The sequence below is a fragment of the Coregonus lavaretus genome (assembly GCF_964263955.1).
Source record: "Coregonus lavaretus genome assembly, chromosome: 15".
Taxonomy (NCBI): Eukaryota; Metazoa; Chordata; class Actinopteri; order Salmoniformes; family Salmonidae; genus Coregonus; species Coregonus lavaretus.
The window spans coordinates 4,908,791-4,934,063 of record NC_140002.1 but is presented as its reverse complement, the minus strand read 5'-3'; the positions used below and the strand labels follow the sequence as shown (position 1 = coordinate 4,934,063).

Sequence of the window (25,273 nt, the reverse complement as noted above, 5' to 3'; positions counted from 1 at the left end):
AATTGAAACGCAGAACAAACATAAGCAATGCAACTTGACTGTCTCTCATTCTGCTAATCCATACAATACTAAATTCAAGGAACACACATTTGAAGTGACAATATTACAACTCCTATGAACATGCACCAAGGAAAATGAATTACCTTCAGATGCTCTGTGAGTGTTTTAGAGTATTTCAGTGCACTCTCTTTTCTCAGCTTGAACAGTCTCAGGTAGAGGAGGGACTGGCATCGCAGGCTGGAGTAGGAGGGAGGGATGAATGAATGAGTGTTAGCAGGGGAATAATGACGATCCAGTCCAGACACACTAAATGGAATATATCAAGCTATGAGTCAGGACACCTACCACAACACTGCTAGCCTTTTGTCTGCTGACGTAGCATCTGGGGCCATGTAGCTCTTTAACTTCATAGTGTACCTGAAATACACACACACACACACCTTAATGACCGGTTCCCAGCACTCTAAGTAAGGTTTCATAATAATAATAATAATAAAGTTGATACTGTAAATTCCGTGAATAATTTGTCCATTTGTGCAGTGCTGGGTCTATGGTGTTTCTATGAAATGTAATTGCTACTATGAAGATATTTGCTATTTGATACTGAAACTATGTTGTTAAAACATGTCGTAGAGAAGTTGTAGAGAAATACAGCCATTTATTCTTACTTGATGAGCTCCACGGTCTCGGCATACATGGGGAAGGGGGACTTAGCCTCCTGGGCACTCTTCTCCAGTGCGTTTCCACACTCGATAAAGGACACCACAGCATCCAGGTAGTACACAGCCTTCTCAAACCGGTCCATCTGCACACAGCAACAACACACATTAGGAAAACTGGCTCTTAAGCAACCGATTCCCTCTCACTCAAATTTAGGACAGTTAGTAGCAAGGGGAACGCTTCATGACCAGTGCTTGTGGTGAAAGTAATGGGATTCTTTTTACATTTACGTCATTTAGCAGACGCTCTTATCCAGAGCGACTTACAAATTGGTGCATTCACCTTATAGCCAGTGGGATAACCACTTTACAAGTTTTTTTTTTTTGGGGGGGGGGGGGGGGGGTAGAAGGATTACTTTATACTATCCCAGGTATTCCTTAAAGAGGTGGGAAATATCATTAGCATCAGGTAGATTTCTAATAAAAAAATGTATGGGTTCCCTGGATACTGTAGAATAGGGCTAGAACGCATCCAGTCTCCTAATACGGGCAGTGAGATACACATAGGCATCTGATGATAATCCCCAGGGTGTACTATTGATACCATAGGCATCTGATGATAATCCCCAGGGTGGACTATTGATACCATAGGCATCTGATGATAATCCCCAGGGTGTACTATTGATACCATAGGCATCTGATGATAATCCCCAGGGTGTACTATTGATACCATAGGCATCTGATGATAATCCCCAGGGTGTACTATTGATACCATAGGCATCTGATGATAATCCCCAGGGTGTACTATTGATACCATAGGCATCTGATGATAATCCCCAGGGTGTAATATTGATACCATAGGCATCTGATGATAATCCCCAGGGTGTACTATTGATACCATAGGAATCTGATGATAATCCCCAGGGTGTACTATTGATACCATAGGCATCTGATGATAATCCCCAGGGTGTACTATTGATACCATAGGCACCTGATGATAATCCCCAGGGTGTAATATTGATACCATAGGCATCTGATGATAATCCCCAGGTGTACTATTGATACCATAGGCATCTGATGATAATCCCCAGGGTGTACTATTGATACCATAGGCATCTGATGATAATCCCCAGGGTGGACTATTGATACCATAGGCATCTGATGATAATCCCCAGGGTGTACTATTGATACCATAGGCATCTGATGATAATCCCCAGGGTGTACTATTGATACCATAGGCATCTGATGATAATCCCCAGGGTGTACTATTGATACCATAGGCATCTGATGATAATCCCCAGGGTGTACTATTGATACCATAGGCATCTGATGATAATCCCCAGGGTGTACTATTGATACCATAGGCATCTGATGATAATCCCCAGGGTGTACTATTGATACCATAGGCATCTGATGATAATCCCCAGGGTGTACTATTGATACCATAGGCATCTGATGATAATCCCCAGGGTGTACTATTGATACCATAGGCATCTGATGATAATCCCCAGGGTGTACTATTGATACCATAGGCATCTGATGATAATCCCCAGGGTGTACTATTGATACCATAGGCATCTGATGATAATCCCCAGGGTGGACTATTGATACCATAGGCATCTGATGATAATCCCCAGGGTGTACTATTGATACCATAGGCATCTGATGATAATCCCCAGGGTGTACTATTGATACCATAGGCATCTGATGATAATCCCGAGGGTGTACTATTGATACCATAGGCATCTGATGATAATCCCCAGGGTGTACTATTGATACCATAGGCATCTGATGATAATCCCCAGGGTGTACTATTATAGCTCCTGTAGCAGCTCCACTTTCAGTAGCCAGAGGAGCCAATAAGATGATGTAAAAGCACTACACAGTAAAACCATTCCATTTCAGAGCGTGTGCAAAATAATGACTAAATTCCCTAGCTTTTCGCGCAAAACAGTTGGCATACTCTTGGTTTCACATAACAGCTAATATACTGTATATGTATGCAATCGTTTCTTACCAGAGCATCTGCGTTGTGTTTCAGTTTCTTGGCCTCTTGTAAGTAGTGATCGGCAGAGTGAATCCTGAAACACAACAGGTTCACCAGTCAGTTATTGCAATTATTTCCTGTACTTTGAAAAATAACATAAAAATTAAGTACTTTTCTTCTAACTATTCCAATAGACTCTCCGAACAACTACATGGCAATATACAGGGAGGGGGTGTGAAGATTCTAGGCCATGGAAAGTGGCCTGTTTTATTTACACTGGCACATCCATTCCCCACATCCCAGGGGCTTGACATCCCAGGGGCTTGACATCAAAGGCAACCCTCTCTCTACAGCTCTACATGCTGGCTGGCAGTAGGTTATCCACAGTGGAGAGGAGGCTGCTCTTCTTACCTGTCCTCAAACACCAATTTTGACCTCAGGGACTTTGAGCCATCCGAGGAGAGCGGTGGCACAGCAAGCTGGTTATCAGAGCCCTTTGAGGATTTCTCCTGCAGAGACGCAACAAAAAAGTTTATAATCCTATGTGGGCTAGTTTATGTGACCGTATAACAAATCATGCAGTGGTGAAAGTGATGCGCTACTAATGATATATTTGTGTCCTTCCCAAATGTATTTGGAGGGCATGGCAGTGGGTGGACATCTTGTAAAAGATTTGAGCCGGCTTAATACTCAGTTCAGCTGGTAAAGGACACTCCAGTGATGTGTACACAAGTTTGTATAAAATGGTGTCTAGTAGAGCAAGACAGTGGGTTGACAAGGTAGAGCAAGACAGTGGGTTGACAAGGTAGAGCAAGACAGTGGGTTGACAAGGTAGAGCAAGACAGTGGGTTGACAAGGTAGAGCAAGACAGTGGGTTGACAAGGTGCAGCCCACATAGACGGAGAGACAGCTAGACTAGACTGACAAACACAGACCTTGCCCTCCCGGGTGCTCCTGCCCTGCTTGTCCCCGCCTTTTGTGTGTTTGGAGGTGGAGCTGCTCTTGGTGCTGTGGCCTCCCTCCTTGCCGCTGCTGGCTCCGCTGGACAGGGAGGTGGACGACTGGCTGACCGTCCGCTTGCGGCTCTGGTGCTCTGCCTTGGGCGTCCTCTGCAGCCCTCCTGACCCTGATATGGAGGGAGAAGGCACCGGCTCCTCCTTCACCTTGGCCTCCATGGCCCTCTTAGACCTGGTGTGGGTGGTTATCAATGTTAGCATTCAATGTTCATAATGTTGGAGTTTAAAAGCTAACAATGTGATGGCTTTGTTAGGATGAAAATACTCACTCTTTGCTGCTGGTCTTGTGGTGAGATGAGGATTTGTCTTCAAGCCTGGACTTCTTGCCATCAGGCTTGCTGCTCTCGTCTTCATTCTAAGTTGAATAACAGGGGAGAGGAAAGGATGATTTATTGTGGGTGCATTTGAAAGGCTTTAAAATAAATAGATATTGTATTAGACTGGGTATCAGCTGACCATGTAATATCACACCACTCTTCAAACTGCAGCTTATAAACATTAGGAAGATGGCCAAAAGTAATTGACATTCTAGCTTAACAGACCCTGTCATAGCAATATTTTTCACCAATTTGCATAGTAAACCAAAGTCAAGTCCTAACATGTCATGAATAGCAGTGTGCTGTGGCAGGCCATACCTTGTGTTTCCTCTTGCCCTTACCGGAGCTCTTCTCAGACGGCTGCTTCTGGAAGTCCTTGCTGTCTCTGTCCAAGGAGCAGTCCCTCTCTACTTTGGGCTCTACTAGGTCTTTGTAAGGCCGTCCAGGGACGCGGGAGAGCAGGGTCAGGTCAATCTTCACCATGAGCCCCTGCTGCTGCCTGACGGGGAAGCGGTCGTCTGGGTCGCTGAGAGGAGAGAGCAGCTCTTTCTCTTCCATAGGAGAGAACACACACACTGGAGTCCTGATGCTCTCTGTGTACTTGGGGGTCTGCGACGACGAGGGAATGCTGTCGTTTTCCTCTGATTCTGAGGAGGAAGATTCCGTGTCCACAAACTTCCGGGACTTCTTGATGGGCGCCTTGCTCTTGCGCTTGTCCGGTCTGGGCGAGGACTTGGGCTCCTTCTTGATGTTGGGTTTGCGGGAGCCCTTGGTGGCGGCCTTGGGCCGATGGGGAGGGATCTCCGGAGCAGGTTCACTCTCCACCCTTAGCCCCCCCTTAGGCTCCTCCACCACCGGGGGCTTCTCAAACTTTTTGGGCAGTTTTTTACCCACCGTCCTGCGCTGGCCTGCACCACCCTCGCTCTGAGCCGGGGATTTCTGCCGGCCACGGGCGCTCTCTGAGCCCTTCTGTGCTGCCCTCAGGTCTCTACTAGGTGTGGGCACCCCTGAGTCCTTAGACCCTCCCTGCCCGCTGTAGCCCCGGCCTGAGCTCTGGTCCCGGCCCTCCTTCTTGTACTTAGTGGGTACATTATTGTCCACTGGGGAGGCCGGAGAGAACTGCTTAGCTTTCTTGAACCAGTTGTCCAACTGCCATTTATTGGCTGTGGCTGGTTCAGGCTGTGAGGAAAAGTGTGGAGGTAAGACTGGGATCTACTACAGCATATTCTGCACACCTCAACAGGTCAGGTGCAAGAAGGTAATGGTACTGACAAGGGACAACTGTCATCGGTTATTATTATTATTATTATTATTATGACAGGCCAAAGGGAAGAGAGTAGTCAAAGGTCTGAGCAGGCCTACCTCTGGTGATGCAGGGCGAGGAGGCTCGTTGGCCTCGCTGTCTGTGGAGCTGCTCTCGCTCTCACTGTCCGACCCAGAGCTGCTCTCTGAGCCACTGTGACTGCTGGAGTCGTCCCGCGAGTGCTCTGCTCCCTCGTTGTTATTACTGTTGTTACTGTGGGACAGAGATTGGGATACGCAGTTAGTCAGTGGGCAGCAGGCTTGGGGCTGTTCTTGTGAAGGCATCATCAGTTAGTAGTTACACATTAAAATAGCTAGCTATTCTTCTAGCATTTCTTTTAAGTTCTGAGGGGGGTGAATCATATCAAGAACGTGAGCTCCAATGGGTCTCAGTCTGAGAGACCAGTAAGGCCACTACCTTGCCGACGCGTTTCTGGAGGCGTTTTTAGCCGAGTCCTGTTCTCCATCACTGTCCTCATCACTGCTGAGCTTCAGGTCATCCTCCAGCAGAACATTACTGGAACATTACAAGGCCGTGGACGTTACACATTAACACCAGATATGGCTTCATAATCACACAAACAACTATTGGGAGAACTAAGCAATATGGCTCCTATTCTGTGTCCCTCAATGCTTGCGAGTCTTTATGTCAAAGGCATGAAAAGACAAAGTGCTTGGAGGGAGAATCTGTGTCACCTGTCTGGATTATTAAGCAGCTGGCGGCTAGCCATAATGTTCAGGGTGAAGGGGAGGGACACTCACTTGGCCTGATCTCCGTCGCATGGTGCTGCCTTGGACTGGTGACTGCTCGACGTCTTGGTTTGTCTCTCTGGAGGTGAGGAAGGGTGAGAAGGGAACTCATGAGCATTACGAAATCAACCTGTATCCAGAGGTTAAAGATGCGAGAGACTTATGTTGTGTGTAAAGTGCTGGGGAATACTTACTGTGTGCACCTGGAAAACTTGCATGCTGAGTGTCCTAAATGTGAGACATTGTCAAGAAATGTTAAGTTTATACAGAGACATTACATGCCCTTACAAGACAAATAAACTACACTGCTCATTATATTATAAAACAGCTGTTTATTGATTATGCTATAGTGTTGAACTACAGTGGGGAAAAAATGTATTTAGTCAGCCACCAATTGTGCAAGTTCTCCCACTTAAAAAGATGAGAGAGGCCTGTAATTTTCATCATAGGTACACGTCAACTATGACAGACAAAATGAGAAAAAAAAATCCAGAAAATCACATTGTAGGATTTGTTATGAATTTATTTGCAAATTATGGTGGAAAATAAGTATTTGGTCAATAACAAAAGTTTCTCAATACTTTGTTATATACCCTTTGTTGGCAATGACACAGGTCAAACGTTTTCTGTAAGTCTTCACAAGGTTTTCACACACTGTTGCTAATATTTTGGCCCATTCCTCCATGCAGATCTCCTCTAGAGCAGTGATGTTTTGGGGCTGTCGCTGGGCAACACAGACTTTCAACTCCCTCCAAAGATTTTCTATGGGGTTGAGATCTGGAGACTGGCTAGGCCACTCCAGGACCTTCGTTGCCCGGGCGGTGTGTTTGGGATCATTGTCATGCTGAAAGACCCAGCCACGTTTCATCTTCAATGCCCTTGCTGATGGAAGGAGGTTTTCACTCAAAATCTCACGATACATGGACCCATTCATTCTTTCCTTTACACGGATCAGTCGTCCTGGTCCCTTTGCAGAAAAACAGCCCCAAAGCATGATGTTTCCACCCCCATGCTTCACAGTAGGTATGGTGTTCTTTGGATGCAACTCAGCATTCTTTGTCCTCCAAACACGACAAGTTGAGTTTTTACCAAAAAGTTATATTTTGGCTTCATCTGACCATATGACATTCTCCCAATCCTCTTCTGGATCATCCAAATGCACTCTAGCAAACTTCAGATGGGCCTGGACATGTACTGGCTTAAGCAGGGGGACACGTCTTGCACTGCAGGATTTGAGTCCCTGGCGGCGTAGTGTGTTACTGATGGTAGGCTTTGTTACTTTGGTCCCAGCTCTCTGCAGGTCATTCACTAGGTCCCCCCGTGTGGTTCTGGGATTTTTGTTCACCGTTCTTGTGATCATTTTGACCCCACGGGGTGAGATCTTGCATGGAGCCCCAGATCGAGGGAGATTATCAGTGGTCTTGTATGTCTTCCATTTCCTAATAATTGCTCCCACAGTTGATTTCTTCAAACCAAGCTGCTTACCTATTGCAGATTCAGTCTTCCCAGCCTGGTGCAGGTCTACAATTTTGTTTCTGGTGTCCTTTGACAGCTCTTTGGTCTTGGCCATAGTGGAGTTTGGAGTGTGACTGTTTGAGGTTGTTGACAGGTGTCTTTTATACTGATAACAAGTTCAAACAGGTGCCATTAATACAGGTAACGAGTGGAGGACAGAGGAGCCTCTTAAAGAAGAAGTAACCGGTCTGTGAGAGCCAGAAATCTTGCTTGTTTGTAGGTGACCAAATACTTATTTTCCACCATAATTTGCAAATAAATTCATTAAAAATCCTACAATGTGATTTTCTGGATTTTTTCCCCTCAATTTGTCTGTCGTAGTTGACGTGTACCCATGATGAAAATTACAGGCCTCTCTCATCTTTTTAAGTGGGAGAACTTGCACAATTGGTGGCTGACTAAATACTTTTTTTCCCCACTGTATATACCATTTTCATATAGAGCATTCCAATATAATCAACAACAACAACAATCCATGAAAAAATAGATTTTACATATTGTACCAATGACTAGTCTAGAAATAGTGCCGGCTGAATTCACAACTGTGTCTGACCTTGGTAGGGAATGGAAACTTTGAAGGCTCCGTTTTACAGGGGGTGTGGATGGCTGTCAACGGAGGGGGCCAGGACTGAGTCATTTCCTGGAGGGAAAAATAGAAAATGTAAAGTGAAGACCTTAATGACTGGAAGAAAAAAACTAAAATGTCTTACTCAGCTTACAATACAAGATATCATCTGAAAAACGTACTTACCTTTAAAATCTCATCAACACAATTGGCATCCCCAGTCATGGAACCCTACAAATATCATAGCATTGTAAGACATTTTTTTCAAAAATGGCAGGTAAACAACAAATGTTCATGTGTCATCTTTCATCTTGTAAGTGACTAAGTGCCATGCTAACATAATGACATCATTGTAATGAAACACGTTTTATTCTCTAGAATCTCTAGAACAGGGGTGTCAAACGTCCGGCCCGCAAACGGGTTTAATCCGGCCCGCGAGATGATTAAAAAAATGTTTTACAATTTTTTTTTTTTTTAATAATAATAATAATTTTGTAAAGTATAAAAATGCGCTGCAATTTTTCAATAAAATAAACTGCTGTTCCAATTGCGTCCACTGGATGGCGCAATAGCAATTGTGTTAAGCAAGCAAACTGTTTATACCGGGGCAGAGCAAGTAGGTCAAGCACGTGCAGCCAATGAGCTACTTTGTTTTGCCCGCGATATTTATTACGGCTTCTACTTTTAACATTATGTGCTTTGGCACCCTCATTGCCCCAATATGTCTCTGTCAAAAAAGATAAAAGTGGACGCAGAGTGCAGAGTGTTCCAAGAAAAATGGTCATCCTATTTCTTCACGGAATTGAATGGGAAAGCTGTATGTTTGGTGTGTTCAGAGCATGTTGCAGTGCTGAAAGAATATAACCTTCGTCGCCACTATGTGAGTCTTCATGCCGACAAATATGACAACTTTCAAGGACAGCGGAGATGAGAGAAGGTGAATGAACTGTTGGCGGGTCTGAAGAAACAGCAGTCTGTGTTTACTCACAGCCGAGACATCAGTGACGCTGCAGTGAAAGCTAGCTACCTCATTGCTAATGAAATCGCAGTGGCTTCAAAACCATTTAGTGAGGGTGAATTTGTAAAAACATGCATGATGAAGGCAGCGGAGATTGTGTGCCCTGAAAAGCGGCAGGCTTTTGCAAATATCAGCCTGACAAGAAACACAGTTGCAGACAGGATTTCCGATCTTTCAGTGGATTTGGACAGCCAGTTGAAGCAAAAAGTAAAGTCATTTATTGCGTTTTCGGTTGCAATTGATGAAAGCACGGACATTACAGATGTTGCACAACTGGCCATTTTCATCCGCGGAGTTGATGACACATTGACCGTCACCGAGGAGTTCGTGGAGTTGGTGCCGATGACAGATACAATGACAGCAGCTGATATTTTTACCGCACTCGTCGGCGCGCTGGACAGGGTCGGAGTGGACTGGTCCCGCGCTGTCAGCCTGGCTACAGATGGTGCGCCCTCAATGATCGGTAAAAAAGCAGGCGTTGTGACAAAGTTCAGAGAGAAAGTGCAATCTGCAAATGGAGGACGTGATTTTTTGACTTTTCACTGTATTTTGCACCAGGAGGCTTTGTGTTGCAAGTCATTAAAGATGGATAACGTCATGAAGGTGGTCATCCAAACTGTTAATTTCATCCGATCCAGAAGCCTGAATCACCGTCAGTTTGACAGCCTTCTCAGAGAGAAAGACCACATCTATGGCCTGCCATACCACACTGAGGTAAGATGGTTAAGCAGAGGTGCTGTGCTGAGGCGTTTCTTTGATTTACGAGAAGAAATTGAACAGTTCATGGAAGAAAAGGGCAAACCAGTGTTAGAATTTCATTCCGCAGAATGGATGCAGGACCTTGCATTTATGGTGGATGTTACAGAGCACCTGAATAACTTGAACAAACAGCTGCAAGGGCGCAACAAAGTTGTCACGCAGTATTATGACAGCATACGTTCTTTCAAGTTGAAGCTGTCATTGTGGGAGACGCAACTTGCCGGTGGTGATGCAGCTCACTTCCCCTGTCTGAAAAATGTGTGCGCGACCCAACATGTGGCAGACATGAAGCGGTTCAAAGATAAAATAACGGGACTGTTACGGGAGTTTGAGCAACGCTTTCAGATTTATGTTTATATGTTTTTATGTTGATGTGCTATTGTTTTTAATTGTTTTTATTTTATTTGTATATTTAACCTATTCTTGACTCTGTGGTTCTTGCACTTGTTTGGGGAACAGGATTTCATTATTTTTATCTACATTTCTGCCTGAGAAATGACACCCTGATATAGTTCTGTGATCTGTGATATACTTCTGTGAATCACTGAGGCATTGTGTGTTTGTGTGTTCTTTGTCCTCAGAACTTTCAAATAACTTGAGGTGTTTTATGATTAATAGTGATGTTGTGCTTTTGGACACTGTCCTCAGGCTCCAGCTTTATGTTTATATGTTTTTATGTTGATGTGCTATTGTTTTTAATTGATTTTATTTTATTTGTATATTTAACCTATTCTTGACTCTGTGGTTCTTGCACTTGTTTGGGGAACAGGATTTCATTATTTTTATCTACATTTCTGCCTGAGAAATGACACCCTGATATAGTTCTGTGATCTGTGAAACAGTTCTGTTAATCACTGAGGCATTGTGTGTTTGTGTGTTCTTTTTCTTTAGAATTTTCAAATAAACTTGACGTGTTTTATTATTAATAGGGATGTTGTGCTTGTACTATTTTGGACACACTGTCCTCAGGCTCCAGCTTTATGTTGTATGTTGATCGTATTAAAACAAAGAAAACAATCTGAAGTTGTTGTTTTTAAGTTATATATACCATGATTTTTCCGGTCCGGCCCACTTGGGAATAGATTTTCCTCCATGTGGCCCCTGAGCTAAAATGAGTTTGACACCCCTGCTCTAGAATGTTCTACTCATTCTAGTTCTGTGGTTTTACCTCAACAGGCTGCGAGGGGATCTTGAGCTTGGAGAGCGAGGCCTTGCCGTTGGACTTCATCTCCCCCATGGTGCTGCTGTGGGACTGGCCGCTGTACATCTCTGACGAGGTCTTGGGCTCCACCGTCTCCTGGCCATCCATGGGACGCACGTAGGCTGTAGGCTTCTGTAGCATGGAGCTGGGCTTGGACATAAGCGAAGGGGGGAAGGCCTGGCTGGAGTGCGGGGCGCTGGGGAAGGACGTGTGCACACGCGACGGGGAGTCCCAGTTGGCCTCGCGCTCGCGTGGGGACTTGGAGCGGTAGCGCTCTTTGCCGTGGTGCTCAGCGCCCAGTGAACGGGAGTGACTGGAGCTCAGGGAGCCCTTGGCTGGGCTGGACGTGTGGGACTTGGAGTGTTCTGAGCCATGCTTGCTGGACTTCTTGTGTTCCCGCTCGTGTCGTTGGCTACTCCTGCTACCGCTGTGGCTGCCCTGGAGGCTGGATCTCTTGGAGGACTGGGAGGACGAGGTGCTGGCTGCTGGCCCTACTGGAGTCCATTTACTACTCTGGCCACCGCCACGCTGCTCCCCAAACAGAGACTGGCCGGACTTCTCCTCGGAGGAGGATGAGCCTGAGGGTTTGCCACCGAGTTTTGGAATTGTGTCTCCGATAGGTTCCTTCATCTCGTCGTAGTTTCCAAGCATACTCTGGATACGACTGGACAGTTTATCTTCTTTGCTGGACTGCACAAACAAAAACAGAAAGACAAAAACAGAAAGAGAGAGAGCGAGAGAGAGAAACAGAGGGTCACCTTCAGGACAGCAGTTAAGGCCTCGAATGAATTGCCTTTAGTCTAATACATGAATGAAATATGCTACCCAAACTTTAAATTTATTGTGGCGAAAAAAACATCTGAATTACGAATAACCCTTTTTCTTTGAGGCAAAAGAGCCTTCAATGTTTCTTATAACTAAAAACATTCACAAAAAAATCATTTGGGAAAATTATATTATTTGCCCTATAAAAGCTTAAAGTTTAAACAATATTGAAGAGAGGAGGGCCCTATCAACTAATCACACAAGAGATGATTGGCTTATTCAGTCGCCTCACGACCATTGGGGACCATCTGCATAGAGAGATAAGGCCCTTCCATGGCTCCACTAGAGGTTAATCAATCACTCCCGCTACAGATGACAAGAGGTAAACCACAGAGTGTGGAGCCTATCCAATTTCACATGGGGGCCCCAAACCGATTCTTTCTGACACATACAAGCTGTGGGGTGAGAAACACAAGCCAACATCTGTAGCAGGAGATGTAAGAACACGTGCTACACGAAGCTTGTCTGACCTGGATGGACAGACACAGCACAGCACTTGTGAGGAAAGGAAAGAAAAATGAGCTGGCCGGCAGGTAGCTTAGTGGGTAAGAGCGTTGTGCCAGCAACCGAAAGGTCGCTGGTTCTAATCCCTGAGCCGACAAATCTGTCGATGTGCCCTTAAGCAAGGCACTTAACCATGATTGCTCATGTAAGTCGCTCTGGATAAGAGCATCTGCTAAATGACTAAAAATCCATCATTGCCCATTCACACTAGTGATTGGGGTTGCCTTGCAATATGTTGCTTGTGTACAATGCTTAAGTGTGCCACCATGCAAGGCCCACACTTTGGTGGAAGGGCTCTCGGTAGTAAACAAGAGCGCAAAAAGGTAATGTCTAACCCTATCTTTTACAATTCATGCACCAGTTTTAAAACTACATTTACAATGTTCTCAGGAGATCACTTCAAAAAATTATATCATCAGAGAGTAATATACTTTGAAGGGAAAAGCAACAGGCCTAGACAAATACATCTGAAGTGGAGTCATTATTCTACAAAGACATTTAAGATCAGCATTTTTCTTTCTGACTGGGGAAAGCTGAGCTGCATCTGAGCAACCAGTGTAAAAATGTTACCACGCTTCTATAATTGTAAAACTTCAGTGGCAGCTTTGTTAATGGATCTTTAAAGTAACAGCCATGGAATTTACAGGAGGACAAAGTAAACTAATTTTACTGGACCATGAATACTACTGGTCACGAATGATGTCACGTAACTCTCTAGAAAATATCACAAAGCATCATTCTACTGCCCAGGTGAGAAGTTGGAGTTTTAGTTAGCCAGTTGATGTTTCCCATTTCTACATTACATGCCTCATTTTGTAACGGCATGGGTAAACAACTGCATGGGTAAACAGTGAACTCAGGGCTCTGAGAGCTGCTGAACACAACATGGCTGCCATGGTTGTCAATGGATGGCGGTGGGAGAGCCTTCATCGGCAAAGCCACCTGCTTACCTTTCACTATGTGGGGACAAAAGACAACTTGGCTTTCCAGGTAGCACTCACCTGTCACCCCTTTCCATTCGCTACCTGTCATGACGCATTCCAAGCCATCCTTGATGGGTCCTCTAGCTAAGTGAGGAGCCACTTAACTCAGTTTAAATCTGGTTAGTGACAAAGATTAGACTCAGCCAGGGGCTGAAATCTTTATAATTGAGTTGGCGGGGTGGGAGCGCTGGCCCACATCAGTGCTCATGGTGAATGTGCATCCCTAAACCAACTGTTTACTGTTGTTTAGTTCAGTGGTTCCCAACCAGGGGTACTATGACCCCTGGGGGTACTTGAGAAGACTCATGAGACCATAGGCTTACTGGTAAAAATGCACATGTACTTCAGGGGTACTCTGTACAGAGCAAAAATCAGTTGGTGGTACAGTAACTGAAAAAGGTTGGGAACCACTGGTTTAGTTGACTACAGGGGCCTAGTAAGCATCAACATCAATAACGGTTAGGTCTACTACTCAACCGCTATATGATAGGCCACTGTGCCATACAGGTATCCTACAGATATCAGTATGCAGGTCCCCTTTACATGTGGACTGTTTACTGCCCACGATGATCTAGCAATTTGATGGGACAAAAGGGACTAGGGGTTATGCACTTACCTCAGGCTCTTCTGTGAGGAGGAGTAAGGAAGGAAATACAAGCTAAAGGATCTCAGCCAGGACACCTCAGCCAGCGAGGGCAGGACACCTCAGCCAGCGAGGGCAGGACACCTCAGCCAGCGAGGGCAGGACACCTCAGCCAGCGAGGGCAGGACACCTCAGCCAGCGAGGGCAGGACACCTCAGCCAGCGAGGGCAGGACACCTCAGCCAGCGAGGGCAGGACACCTCAGCCAGCGAGGGCAGGACACCTCAGCCAGCGAGGGCAGGACACCTCAGCCAGCGAGGGCAGGGCACCTCAGCCAGCGAGGGCAGGGCACCTCAGCCAGCGAGGGCAGGACATCTCAGCCAGCGAGGGCAGGACACCTCAGCCAGCGAGGGCAGGACACCTCAGCCAGCGAGGGCAGGACACCTCAGCCAGCGAGGGCAGGGCACCTCAGCCAGCGAGGGCAGGGCCTTACATTCCCCCTGAGCAGCCAGCAACAGCCCTGGGCCCACATTATCTGCAGCTGATGCAGTTCCCCCAAACAATACACTTACCTCAAACTCTCCCTGCCACTGTTCGGATATAAAAACAAGTAGGCAGTTCTCTGGTTTAAAAAGATTTATCAATCAATGAATCCTACAAATCAATCATAGAATAATGGGAATACTTAGGCTATAGGAGTAACAAAAGTCTGAACTCCAAGAGTTAACTAAATGACAGAAGCAAAACAAAATGAATAACAAAATAAACTTACAACTTTATAAGGTTCAGGAAAGAGAGGGGAGTGAGCTGGAAAGGCCTCTCCTCCCTGCTGGATTTCTTGATTTCTCCTTTCTCTTTCTTTCATACGGAGCACATTCCGGTCCTCACGGTTCATGTTGCTAACAACAGAGACACAGTCACTAAGCGTGGAGAAGAGAAAATGGCAGCTTCCAAATACTTCTGTCTACATGAAAAAACACCAAGTGATACTGCAGAGTACACAAAGAAAAACTGATACAACAACTTAGGGGAAGGGCATGTTTCAATGGCTTAAAAGGGGGACTAGAACATCTACACACCCACAAGTCTAAAGAGTTATTACAATGATTCATGGTGATCAAAAAGCTACTGATTTGTATGTTGGAACAACTGTGGGACAGAGATAACACAGTTAAGTCAATGGAATGAATGAAATTAGCATTTTAACAGCTAGGCTATCTAGTACTAGGTAGGCCTGCTGCGTACATTGCTTCCTAACTACCCACTTCCATTTTCTACAGTACATATCCCACCCTCAAATATATCAAGCCAATAAAAATATTGACCATAAATCATAATTTCATGTTGGTTGTCGTTTTTCGAATCACCGAGCCGACTAGGTGAAAAATCTGCTGGTGTGCCCTTGAGCAAGGCACTTAACCCTAATTGCTTTGGATAAGAGTGTCTGCTAAATTACTCAAATGTAACGTACAATGTATGTGGCCAAAACGCAATCTGCCAACAGGACCATCAACATCATTTCTACTAACGGCTTGTAAATCATCACTGCAAGCATCTGGTGACATCCCAGGGAAAACGTGTACACATTCTAATCGTGAGTTCTATTTTTGTGGTTTAAAAAAAATATTTCCACGAGAGATTAGAGGGTCAGGCAGGCATCACCTGAAAAGTGGGTTCAATTAACAGAGATCTCCATGAAGTTAAAAGTTAGTTGGTAGTTTCTCAAAAATATGTCCACACTTTGACATATGCAGGCCTACCCTAGCCTCTCTGTTGCTGTGAAGAGTAGAACAATGCTTTAAGGAGTGTTGACAGAGTAAGATTACCCTGTCCCTCACCTCCCCTCAAAACACAAGGCACTGCACGTGTGCTGTTTAACTGTTTCCTGGTTAGACTAAGCTACATAAGGCCTATGGCAATTCCCTGACTGCTCAATACACTATAAGCTACAGGGTTGAGTCATCAACGAAAGCAGATGGTTGTATACCTTCCATTAACCATACAGGTAAAGAACAGGAAGTGACAAAAGTCATAACTGGTATGATAGTCATTAAATTTTGTTTTTTTATAATGGCCACCATTAAAACTCAATTTATACCACTCAGTCTCAGCAACACATTCAACCCCATCACGTGGCATTTTAGCGTACGGTCTGAATAATGAGGAACAGGAGATTGGGAAAATGTAGGTAAATAAAAACCTACCAAAGACCTTCAGATAAGGAGTAGGCCTTGCCTAGCTAAAAGGATTCAGAAAATTATGAGGGAGGGCTGTCCTTAATATTTGTAGATGCATACGACTCCGTTAGGGATGGGCCTTGTGTAAATGTGTGAATGGGCTGTTGCTTAATTTGACAAAGCTGACTGATCAGATATATAAATGTCCTGGCCCTCTGTAAAAGCTTCCCCCACTATTCATCCCATTTAAATTACCTGCTGTATATTATGAGGCAAGTTGGGGCTTCGAGAAAATTATCTGGAGAGCATCAACAACAACCTTATTATGGGTTTCAATGGCACCTGTGCATACATACATAAGTGTAAACAGTAAGTAACTACTACCAAGCCATTAAAATATGGGAACCTAGAATTAGGCCTTGCACTTAACTTTGACTTATGTTTTGCATGTCAGCAGTCAAGTTTTCAAGATATTGGGACTTTCAAGAAGCAAAGTGTCACTTGCCACATTATCATGATAATGCAAAACGCATCATATGACACAAAACGCATCATCATGATGATGTAGCAAGTGACACTTTGCTTCTTGAAAGTCCATAATCTTGCTTCACATGCTAAACATTTTGGGACTAATATAAAAAAATACCTAAATATAGTTTGAGTGGATTTTTCCTTTAAATTGAAACTGGGCCTATGCTGTGAACAATGCAATGTAGCAATATGTGGACCAGCTGGCTCTGATCTATACTGAACCAAAATATAAACGCAACATGTAAAGTGTTGGTCCCATGTTTCATGAGCTGAAATAAAAAGATCCCATACATTTTCCATATGCACAAAAAGCTTTTTTCTCTCAAATTTTGGCCACAAATTTGTTTACATCCCTGTTAGTGAGCATTTCTCCTTTGCCAAGATAATCCAGCCACCTGACAGTTGTTGCATATCAAGAAGCTGATTAAACAGCATGATCATTACACAGGTGCACCTTGTGCTGGGGACAATAAAAGGCCACTTTAAAATGTGCCGTTTTGTCACACAATACAATGCCACAGATGTCTCATGTCTTGAGGGAGCATGCAATTGGCATGCTGACTGCAGGAATGTCCATCAGAGCTGTTGCCAGAGAATGTAATGTTCCTTTCTTCAATGTCGTTTTAGAGAATTTGGCAGTACGTCCAACCGGCCTCACAACCGCAGATCACGTGTATGGCGTCGTGTGGGCGAGCGGTTTGCTGATATCAACGTTGTGAACAGAGTGCCCCATGGTGGCGGTGGGGTTATGGTATGGGCAGGCATAAGCTAGGGACAACGAACACTATTGCATTTTAGCGATGGCAATTTGAATGCACAGAGATACCGTGACGAGATCCTGAGGCCCATTGTCGTGCCATTCATTCGCCGCCATCACCTCATGGCGCGGGCCCATGTCACAAGGTTCTGTACACAATTCCTGGAAGCTGAAAATGTCCCAGTTCTTCCATGGCCTGCATACTCACCAGACATGTCACCCATTGAGCATGTTTGGGATGCTCTGGATCGATGTGTACGACAGCGTGTTCCAGTTCCCAAATCTTTGAAATTGTTGCATGTTGCGTTTATATTTTTGTTCAGTATAAACTACTAATGCTGAAGACAAAGCTACCAAACAACAACTATGAAACAAGACTATACCTGCCCGAATGTGTTACCTCGAAAAGGTTCCTTTTACTCATATTTTAGCACTGATAAAAAAAAGACTAAAGCTGTGCTACCAAACAAATTAGTAGAAAGGAATAGATTGATGGTAAGGCTACCAAAACCAGCGGCAGTTAGGCTACCCATAAAAACAACAATGGAAAAATACATTTTTCACAAAAATAAATGGCCAATTACACAAGTTTTTTTTTGTTGTATTCTTTCTTAAAACTGCATTGTTGGTTAAGGGCTGGTAAGTAAGCATTTCACTGTAAGGTCTACACCTGTTGTATTCGGCGCATGTGACAAATACAATTTGATAAGACCTACTGTACTGCTAATAAGGCTTCCTGAACTCACTTCTATATGACAAACAGACTAACAGGTGTCTGAACACCATGAGTTTAGGGCCATGCTCCTTTGAGAAACTGACAATTCCACCCTTCATAACGCCAATTATCCCAATTTGATAATGAAGTTTGGTGACAGTCTGACTAGCACAACAGCTAGGCTAACGACCTTTACAGGAAATGTAGCCGGAACACCAACAAAAGAAACCAACTAGTTGTGTTGCTTACCCTGACAGAGGCACCATGGCGCAAAACACTGAAACATTGGAAAGGGATTCAGTGAAACTCCAGTGGATTCAGAAGTGTTGTCATGCTCTGCCAGTCTGCTCTCTACTAGTACTCCTTTAATGATGACAGACGTTTTCAAAACTGGGTTTCCTGATCTACAGTATTTCCTTGGAGAAGAGATAAATCTGACTCAGGGAGGGGGAGGTTACTGCTAGTTCACGGGAGATACCATCCTGCCGAACAGCGGGTGTGCTAAAGGCAGGGGACAATAGGTGAAGTTGAGAGGAGGCTCTTTGTGTGTGTGTGTGTGTGTGTGTGTGTGTGTGTGTGTGATGGGGGTTGCCTGCATGAGTGCACAATGTGTCATACACTCTTGTAGGCGTTTTATATATATATATAATTGGGACAAACGAGTTGTAATGCAGCAAGGCAAAATAGTACTGACAAGAGGTTAAGGGTCTTTGTAACAGTGTTAATTAAGGAAATAACTTTCAAAGATAATACTTCAAACAAGATGGAATGCCTATCACTGTGCTAGGGCAAGATCACCAAGTGTGCCTTTACATCACAAATCCAGCAGCAGACCCGAAAAAAACAACACAGCCCTTCTCTAAACTAATTAATCTACTCTAAACAAGATCAATGGAGTAAAAAGACAATCAAAGGAAGATGAATAGACAGGAGAAAAACATACGCCTGGGCCTAAAATAGTGGAACAATCACCTAGGTGAATAACTTAGCCTACACTTTAGGAGGAAAAATAAGGAAAGTGTCAACAGTTAAGAGAATAGCAACCTCTTCCGGAATGGAACATTCCATCTAGTTCCATAAAAGGATATGTTATGTTATGCCATTGAGCCTCTCCTCTTTGTGATGTCATGACTGAGGATGCAAAAGCATGTCTTCCCATAAACAAACTCCCTCCCCCACTATGCCCTGGAGCACTGGGTAAACTAGCAGCAATTTCTTTAAAGGAAGAGTGCCCATTTTCTACTAGTAGACGGGGAACAGGGGAAGCCCTGCACAAAACACACTACAGGCATTTCCCAGACATACATTTTTATCAGCAATATGATGACATAGGCCTAATACCCAGAAGTGTGATAACTAGGCCTACTTGAATGGAAGTGGAAGAAACCAAAACCTAGCCTAATTCAAAGCCCCTAACCAATAAGTAGATCTACCAAATCAGATTTTTTTTTAAAGAATTGTCAATGACCAGTAGGCTAATTGAATGCAATGAGAGTTTAGGCCAATAGACCCCTTTCTGTGTTTACAAACATTGCCGCACGAGGGCGAAGCGCATGTTGGTGGCAGAACAAGGGGGAGTTCGAATATCAAAAAGCTTCTGCTTATGAGTGCATTTCACACTGCTTTTGGATTATAATTGGATTTTAAGGCTGTTATGAATGTCCTGCTTAATATAATGTTTGTGTCATCATCGTAAATCAACCGCATTATACTTAAAAAACACTTAACTTCAACTAGTAAAATGGCTCTTTGGCTAGCTTTTGCTACAGCCTATATCAATGAGCGTTAGCATTCTAGCTAACAACTGCTGCATCCAAAATAGTTATTTTGCAAAGATCACAACCAAATATAATCTTAGCGACTGTTCAACCAAGAATCAAAACATAATTGTAAGCATATGAGAACCCCAAAAAGTTATTTTATTTAGAAGTAATAAAAACATAAATCTAGGCTATGTTGAATGGGCGCAGATGGCGATGGCTTTCCTTTTTACATTTCAGTCATTTAGCAGACGCTCTTATCCAGAGCGACTTACAGGAGCAATTAGGGTTAAGTGCGTGACGTCAGTGTGTCGTGTACTGGGAAAAGGGTCTATAGCCGATACCTAGCATAGTCAACTTTAGCCTGATCCCAGTTCTGCTCATTGTCAAGCCAAGGCACCCTGAAAATGACATTCCTGGAAAACCGTTAGCGGAGGATACCACTCAACTGTGAGCAGCAGGATGTGTGCCACTCTCCAAATGGAAACACTAGGCCTAAGTGGACATTGATGACTTGAGCAAATCCATTAACACAGCTTGAGAAATATTATTTTCGATGCTTTAATTATATAAAAATGAAAGTGGACAGTCAAAAGCAGTTTGGGCGGGTCAATTGGCCTATACATTTAATGGAAAACAAATTAAGACTGGCCCATTTCAAAATGGTAAAAGGGGAAGTAAGATCATTCTTAACCCTTCAAATAACCCCTTGCCAAGCTCTTTCTTACTAACATATTGATGAAGGCTACCCTAGTTTTAAGTTGATTATGTAAGTAATGCAGTCTTAATTTAGCTGAGACTTATTAGTATTAACCCATCATGGCAATTTGTTTTAGTATTAATGAATGCTAAGTTGCACTACTACTGTACCAGTTCTCTCAAAAATAAGCTTTAGAACAACACGTACAACCTACTACACCTATAGAATTTATAACACCAAACAATGCGTTATCGTGTTATTGGATGACCAAACTAAGAAAGGCATTCATTCAGAATGATTAAGGTAATTCCATCACTTTATAATCAGTTATTATGCTCTTAGTATATATGCACTACTGTAAGATTTGATACACATTTGGATGTTTTCATCGTTTTTGTTAGTCATTCTAATAACTGCACGATTCCTCGTTTGTCATTTTTAAATTATTATTATTATTATTATTATTATATTATTACTAAAGCGTCTGCTTTGCCTTAGTCTCCAGTATACTACAATTCCCAGGGTGCATTTCATCTCCCATGATGCAATGCTCCGCCTAGTTAACCTGCAATTAGCTTAGCTGGCTAGCAAGCCAAGACTAAGCTTATTTAAGTTACGAGTGAATTTCACATTACTTTTGGGTTGTAATCATATTATAATGCTTGCATGAATATCATGCTGGAATGTGTAATTCTCACCAATCAACTGTATTATACAAAAAAAATATTTGAAATTCGATGCTAACCATAAGTTACTGTTTCCGATGCTGGTAAACTAGCATGCTAGCTAAACCGACTGCTACATCTAAAATAGTGTTGGAGACAATAACAGCCAAGTTTAATGTTATTGACGGTCTTCAACAACAGTTCAAACAATATGTAGGCCTGTTAGAACACAACATTTATTATGACATTTACAGGAAAATCACTACAGAATCCTAGTTTCTCATGATTGAAGCCGGATATATCTATGTGGTCTGATGAGACAAAAATATAGCTTTTTGGTCTAAACTCCACTCGCCGTGTTTGGAGGAAGAAGAAGGATGAGTACAACCCCAAGAACACCATCCCAACCGTGAAGCATGGAGGTGGAAACATCATTCTTTGGGGATGCGAGATCTTGGCCAACAACCTCCTTCCCTCAGTAAGAGCATTGAAGCACCTACGCAATTTTTATCATAGGTACACTTCAACTGTGAGAGACGGAATCTAAAACAAAAATCCAGAAAATCACATTGTATGATTTTTAAGTAATTCATTTGCATTTTATTGCATGACATAAGTATTTGATACATCAGAAAAGCAGAACTTAATATTTGGTACAGAAACCTTTGTTTGCAATTACAGAGATCATACGTTTCCTGTAGGTCTTGACCAGGTTTGCACACACTGCAGCAGGGATTTTGGCCCACTCCTCCATACAGACCTTCTCCAGATCCTTCAGGTTTCGGGGCTGTCTCTGGGCAATACGGACTTTCAGCTCCCTCCAAAGATGTTCTATTGGGTTCAGGTCTGGAGACTGGCTAGGCCACTCCAGGACCTTGAGATGCTTCTTACGGAGCCACTCCTTAGTTGCCCTGGCTGTGTGTTTCGGGTCGTTGTCATGCTGGAAGACCCAGCCACGACCCATCTTCAATGCTCTTACTGAGGGAAGGAGGTTGTTGGCCAAGATCTCGCGATACATGGCCCCATCCATCCTCCCCTCAATACGGTGCAGTCGTCCTGTCCCCTTTGCAGAAAAGCATCCCCAAAGAATGATGTTTCCACCTCCATGCTTCACGGTTGGGATGGTGTTCTTGGGGTTGTACTCATCCTTCTTCTTCCTCCAAACACGGCGAGTGGAGTTTAGACCAAAAAGCTCTATTTTTGTCTCATCAGACCACATGACCTTCTCCCATTCATCCTCTGGATCATCCAGATGGTCATTGGCAAACTTCAGACGGGCCTGGACATGCGCTGGCTTGAGCAGGGGGACCTTGCGTGCGCTGCAGGATTTTAATCCATGACGGCGTAGTGTGTTACTAATGGTTTTCTTTGAGACTGTGGTCCCAGCTCTCTTCAGGTCATTGACCAGGTCCTGCCGTGTAGTTCTGGGCTGATCCCTCACCTTCCTCATGATCATTGATGCCCCACGAGGTGAGATCTTGCATGGAGCCCCAGACCGAGGGTGATTGACCGTTATCTTGAACTTCTTCCATTTTCTAATAATTGCGCCAACAGTTGTTGCCTTCTCACCAAGCTGCTTGCCTATTGTCCTGTAGCCCATCCCAGCCTTGTGCAGGTCTACAATTTTATCCCTGATGTCCTTACACAGCTCTCTGGTCTTGGCCATTGTGGAGAGGTTGGAGTCTGTTTGATTGAGTGTGTGGACAGGTGTCTTTTATACAGGTAACGAGTTCAAACAGGTGCAGTTAATACAGGTAATGAGTGGAGAACAGGAGGGCTTCTTAAAGAAAAACTAACAGGTCTGTGAGAGCCGGAATTCTTACTGGTTGGTAGGTGATCAAATACTTATGTCATGCAATAAAATGCAAATTAATTACTTAAAAATCATACAATGTGATTTTCTGGATTTTTGTTTTAGATTCTGTCTCTCACAGTTGAAGTGTACCTATGATAAAAATTACAGACCTCTACATGCTTTGTAAGTAGGAAAACCTGCAAAATCGGCAGTGTATCAAATACTTGTTCTCCCCACTGTGTGTATATATATATATATATATATATATATATATATATACACACACACACTGCTCAAAAAAATAAAGGGAACACTAAAATAACACATCCTAGATCTGAATGAATGAAATAATCTTATTAAATACTTTTTTCTTTACATAGTTGAATGTGCTGACAACAAAATCACACAAAAATGATCAATGGAAATTAAATGTATCAACCCATGGAGGTCTGGATTTGGAGTCACCCTCAAAATTAAAGTGGAAAACCACACTACAGGCTGATCCAAATTTGATGTAATGTCCTTAAAACAAGTCAAAATGAGTCTCAGTAGTGTGTGTGGCCTCCACGTGCCTGTATGACCTCCCTACAACGCCTGGGTATGCTCCTGATGAGGTGGCGGATGGTCTCCTGAGGGATCTCCTCCCAGACCTGGACTAAAGCATCCGCCAACTCCTGGACAGTCTGTGGTGCAACGTGGCGTTGGTGGATGGAGCCAGACATGATGTCCCAGATGTGCTCAATTGGATTCAGGTCTGGGGAATGGGCGGGCCAGTCCATAGCATCAATGCCTTCCTCTTGCAGGAACTGCTGACACACTCCAGCCACATGAGGTCTAGCATTGTCTTGCATTAGGAGGAACCCAGGGCCAACCGCACCAGCATATGGTCTCACAAGGGGTCTGAGGATCTCATCTCGGTACCTAATGGCAGTCAGGCTACCTCTGGCGAGCACATGGAGGGCTATGCGGCCCCCCAAAGAAATGCCACCCCACACCATGACTGACCCACCGCCAAACCGGTCATGCTGGAGGATGTTGCAGGCAGCAGAACGTTCTCCACGGCATCTCCAGACTCTGTCACGTCTGTCACATGTGCTCAGTGTGAACCTGCTTTCATCTGTGAAGAACACAGGGCGCCAGTGGCGAATTTGCCAATCTTGGTGTTCTCTGGCAAATGCCAAACGTCCTGCACGGTGTTGGGCTGTAAGCACAACCCCCACCTGTGGACGTCGGGCCCTCATACCACCCTCATGGAGTCTGTTTCTGACCGTTTGAGCAGACACATGCACATTTGTGGCCTGCTGGAGGTCATTTTGCAGGGCTCTGGTAGTGCTACTCCTGCTCCTCCTTGCACAAAGGCGGAGGTAGCGGTCCTGCTGCTGGGTTGTTGCCCTCCTACGGCCTCCTCCACGTCTCCTGATGTACTGGCCTGTCTCCTGGTAGCGCCTCCATGCTCTGGACACTACGCTGACAGACACAGCAAACCTTCTTGCCACAGCTCGCATTTATGTGCCATCCTGGATGAGCTGCACTACCTGAGCCACTTGTGTGGGTTGTAGACTCCGTCTCATGCTACCACTAGAGTGAAAGCACCGCCAGCATTCAAAAGTGACCAAAACATCAGCCAGGAAGCATAGGAACTGAGAAGTGGTCTGTGGTCACCACCTGCAAAACCAGTCCTTTATTGGGGGTGTCTTGCTAATTGCCTATAATTTCCACCTGTTGTCTATTCCATTTGCACAACAGCATGTGACATTTATTGTCAATCAGTGTTGCTTCCTAAGTGGACAGTTTGATTTCACAGAAGTGTGATTGACTTGGAGTTACATTGTGTTGTTTAAGTGTTCCCTTTATTTTTTTGAGCAGTGTATATACACACACACTCTGGACTCCGACATTGCTCATCCTAATATTTCTTAATTCCATTATTTTAGTTTTGATTTGTGTGTATTGTTGTTTATTGTTAGATATTACTGCACTTCGCTACATCCGCAATAACATCTGCTAAATATGAGTATGCGACCAATACATTTTAATTACATGCTAACATTAGCAATGCTAGCTAGCTAAGAAGCTAACCCTGTTGCATCTGAAATAGTGTTTTCAAAAATAACTGACAAATACAGCCTTAGCGACTGTCCTCCAAGCAACCATCCAACAACACTGTAGGCCTATTGGGAAAAAAAGCAT

The 25,273-nt window shown here is 44.0% G+C and overlaps 1 protein-coding gene across 4 annotated transcripts in view; it reads right to left on the bottom strand.

The window, feature by feature from the left end:
* LOC311142969 (AF4/FMR2 family member 4-like) overlaps positions 1–25,273 on the bottom strand; it is a 36,185-nt gene that overhangs the window by 5,438 nt on the left and 5,474 nt on the right. The window contains exons 1-17 of one of the 4 annotated variants that reach the window (XM_084178745.1): positions 18,413–18,575; positions 14,756–14,882; positions 11,057–11,779; positions 8,298–8,342; positions 8,100–8,186; positions 6,226–6,259; positions 6,044–6,110; positions 5,700–5,798; positions 5,342–5,495; positions 4,298–5,158; positions 3,932–4,017; positions 3,582–3,834; positions 3,058–3,155; positions 2,677–2,740; positions 669–805; positions 346–417; positions 144–237 (exon numbers count right to left, since the gene is read on the bottom strand). In XM_084178745.1, coding sequence (XP_084034871.1) covers positions 144–237; positions 346–417; positions 669–805; positions 2,677–2,740; positions 3,058–3,155; positions 3,582–3,834; positions 3,932–4,017; positions 4,298–5,158; positions 5,342–5,495; positions 5,700–5,798; positions 6,044–6,110; positions 6,226–6,259; positions 8,100–8,186; positions 8,298–8,342; positions 11,057–11,779; positions 14,756–14,882; positions 18,413–18,429 — 3,018 coding nt within the window. In that variant the 5' untranslated portion in view covers positions 18,430–18,575. Of the gene's footprint in view, positions 1–143; positions 238–345; positions 418–668; positions 806–2,676; positions 2,741–3,057; positions 3,156–3,581; positions 3,835–3,931; positions 4,018–4,297; positions 5,159–5,341; positions 5,496–5,699; positions 5,799–6,043; positions 6,111–6,225; positions 6,260–8,099; positions 8,187–8,297; positions 8,343–11,056; positions 11,780–14,755; positions 14,883–18,412; positions 18,576–25,273 lie in introns of those variants that run through there. The other 3 variants (XM_084178746.1, XM_084178748.1, XM_084178747.1) reach the window with 3 other exon arrangements.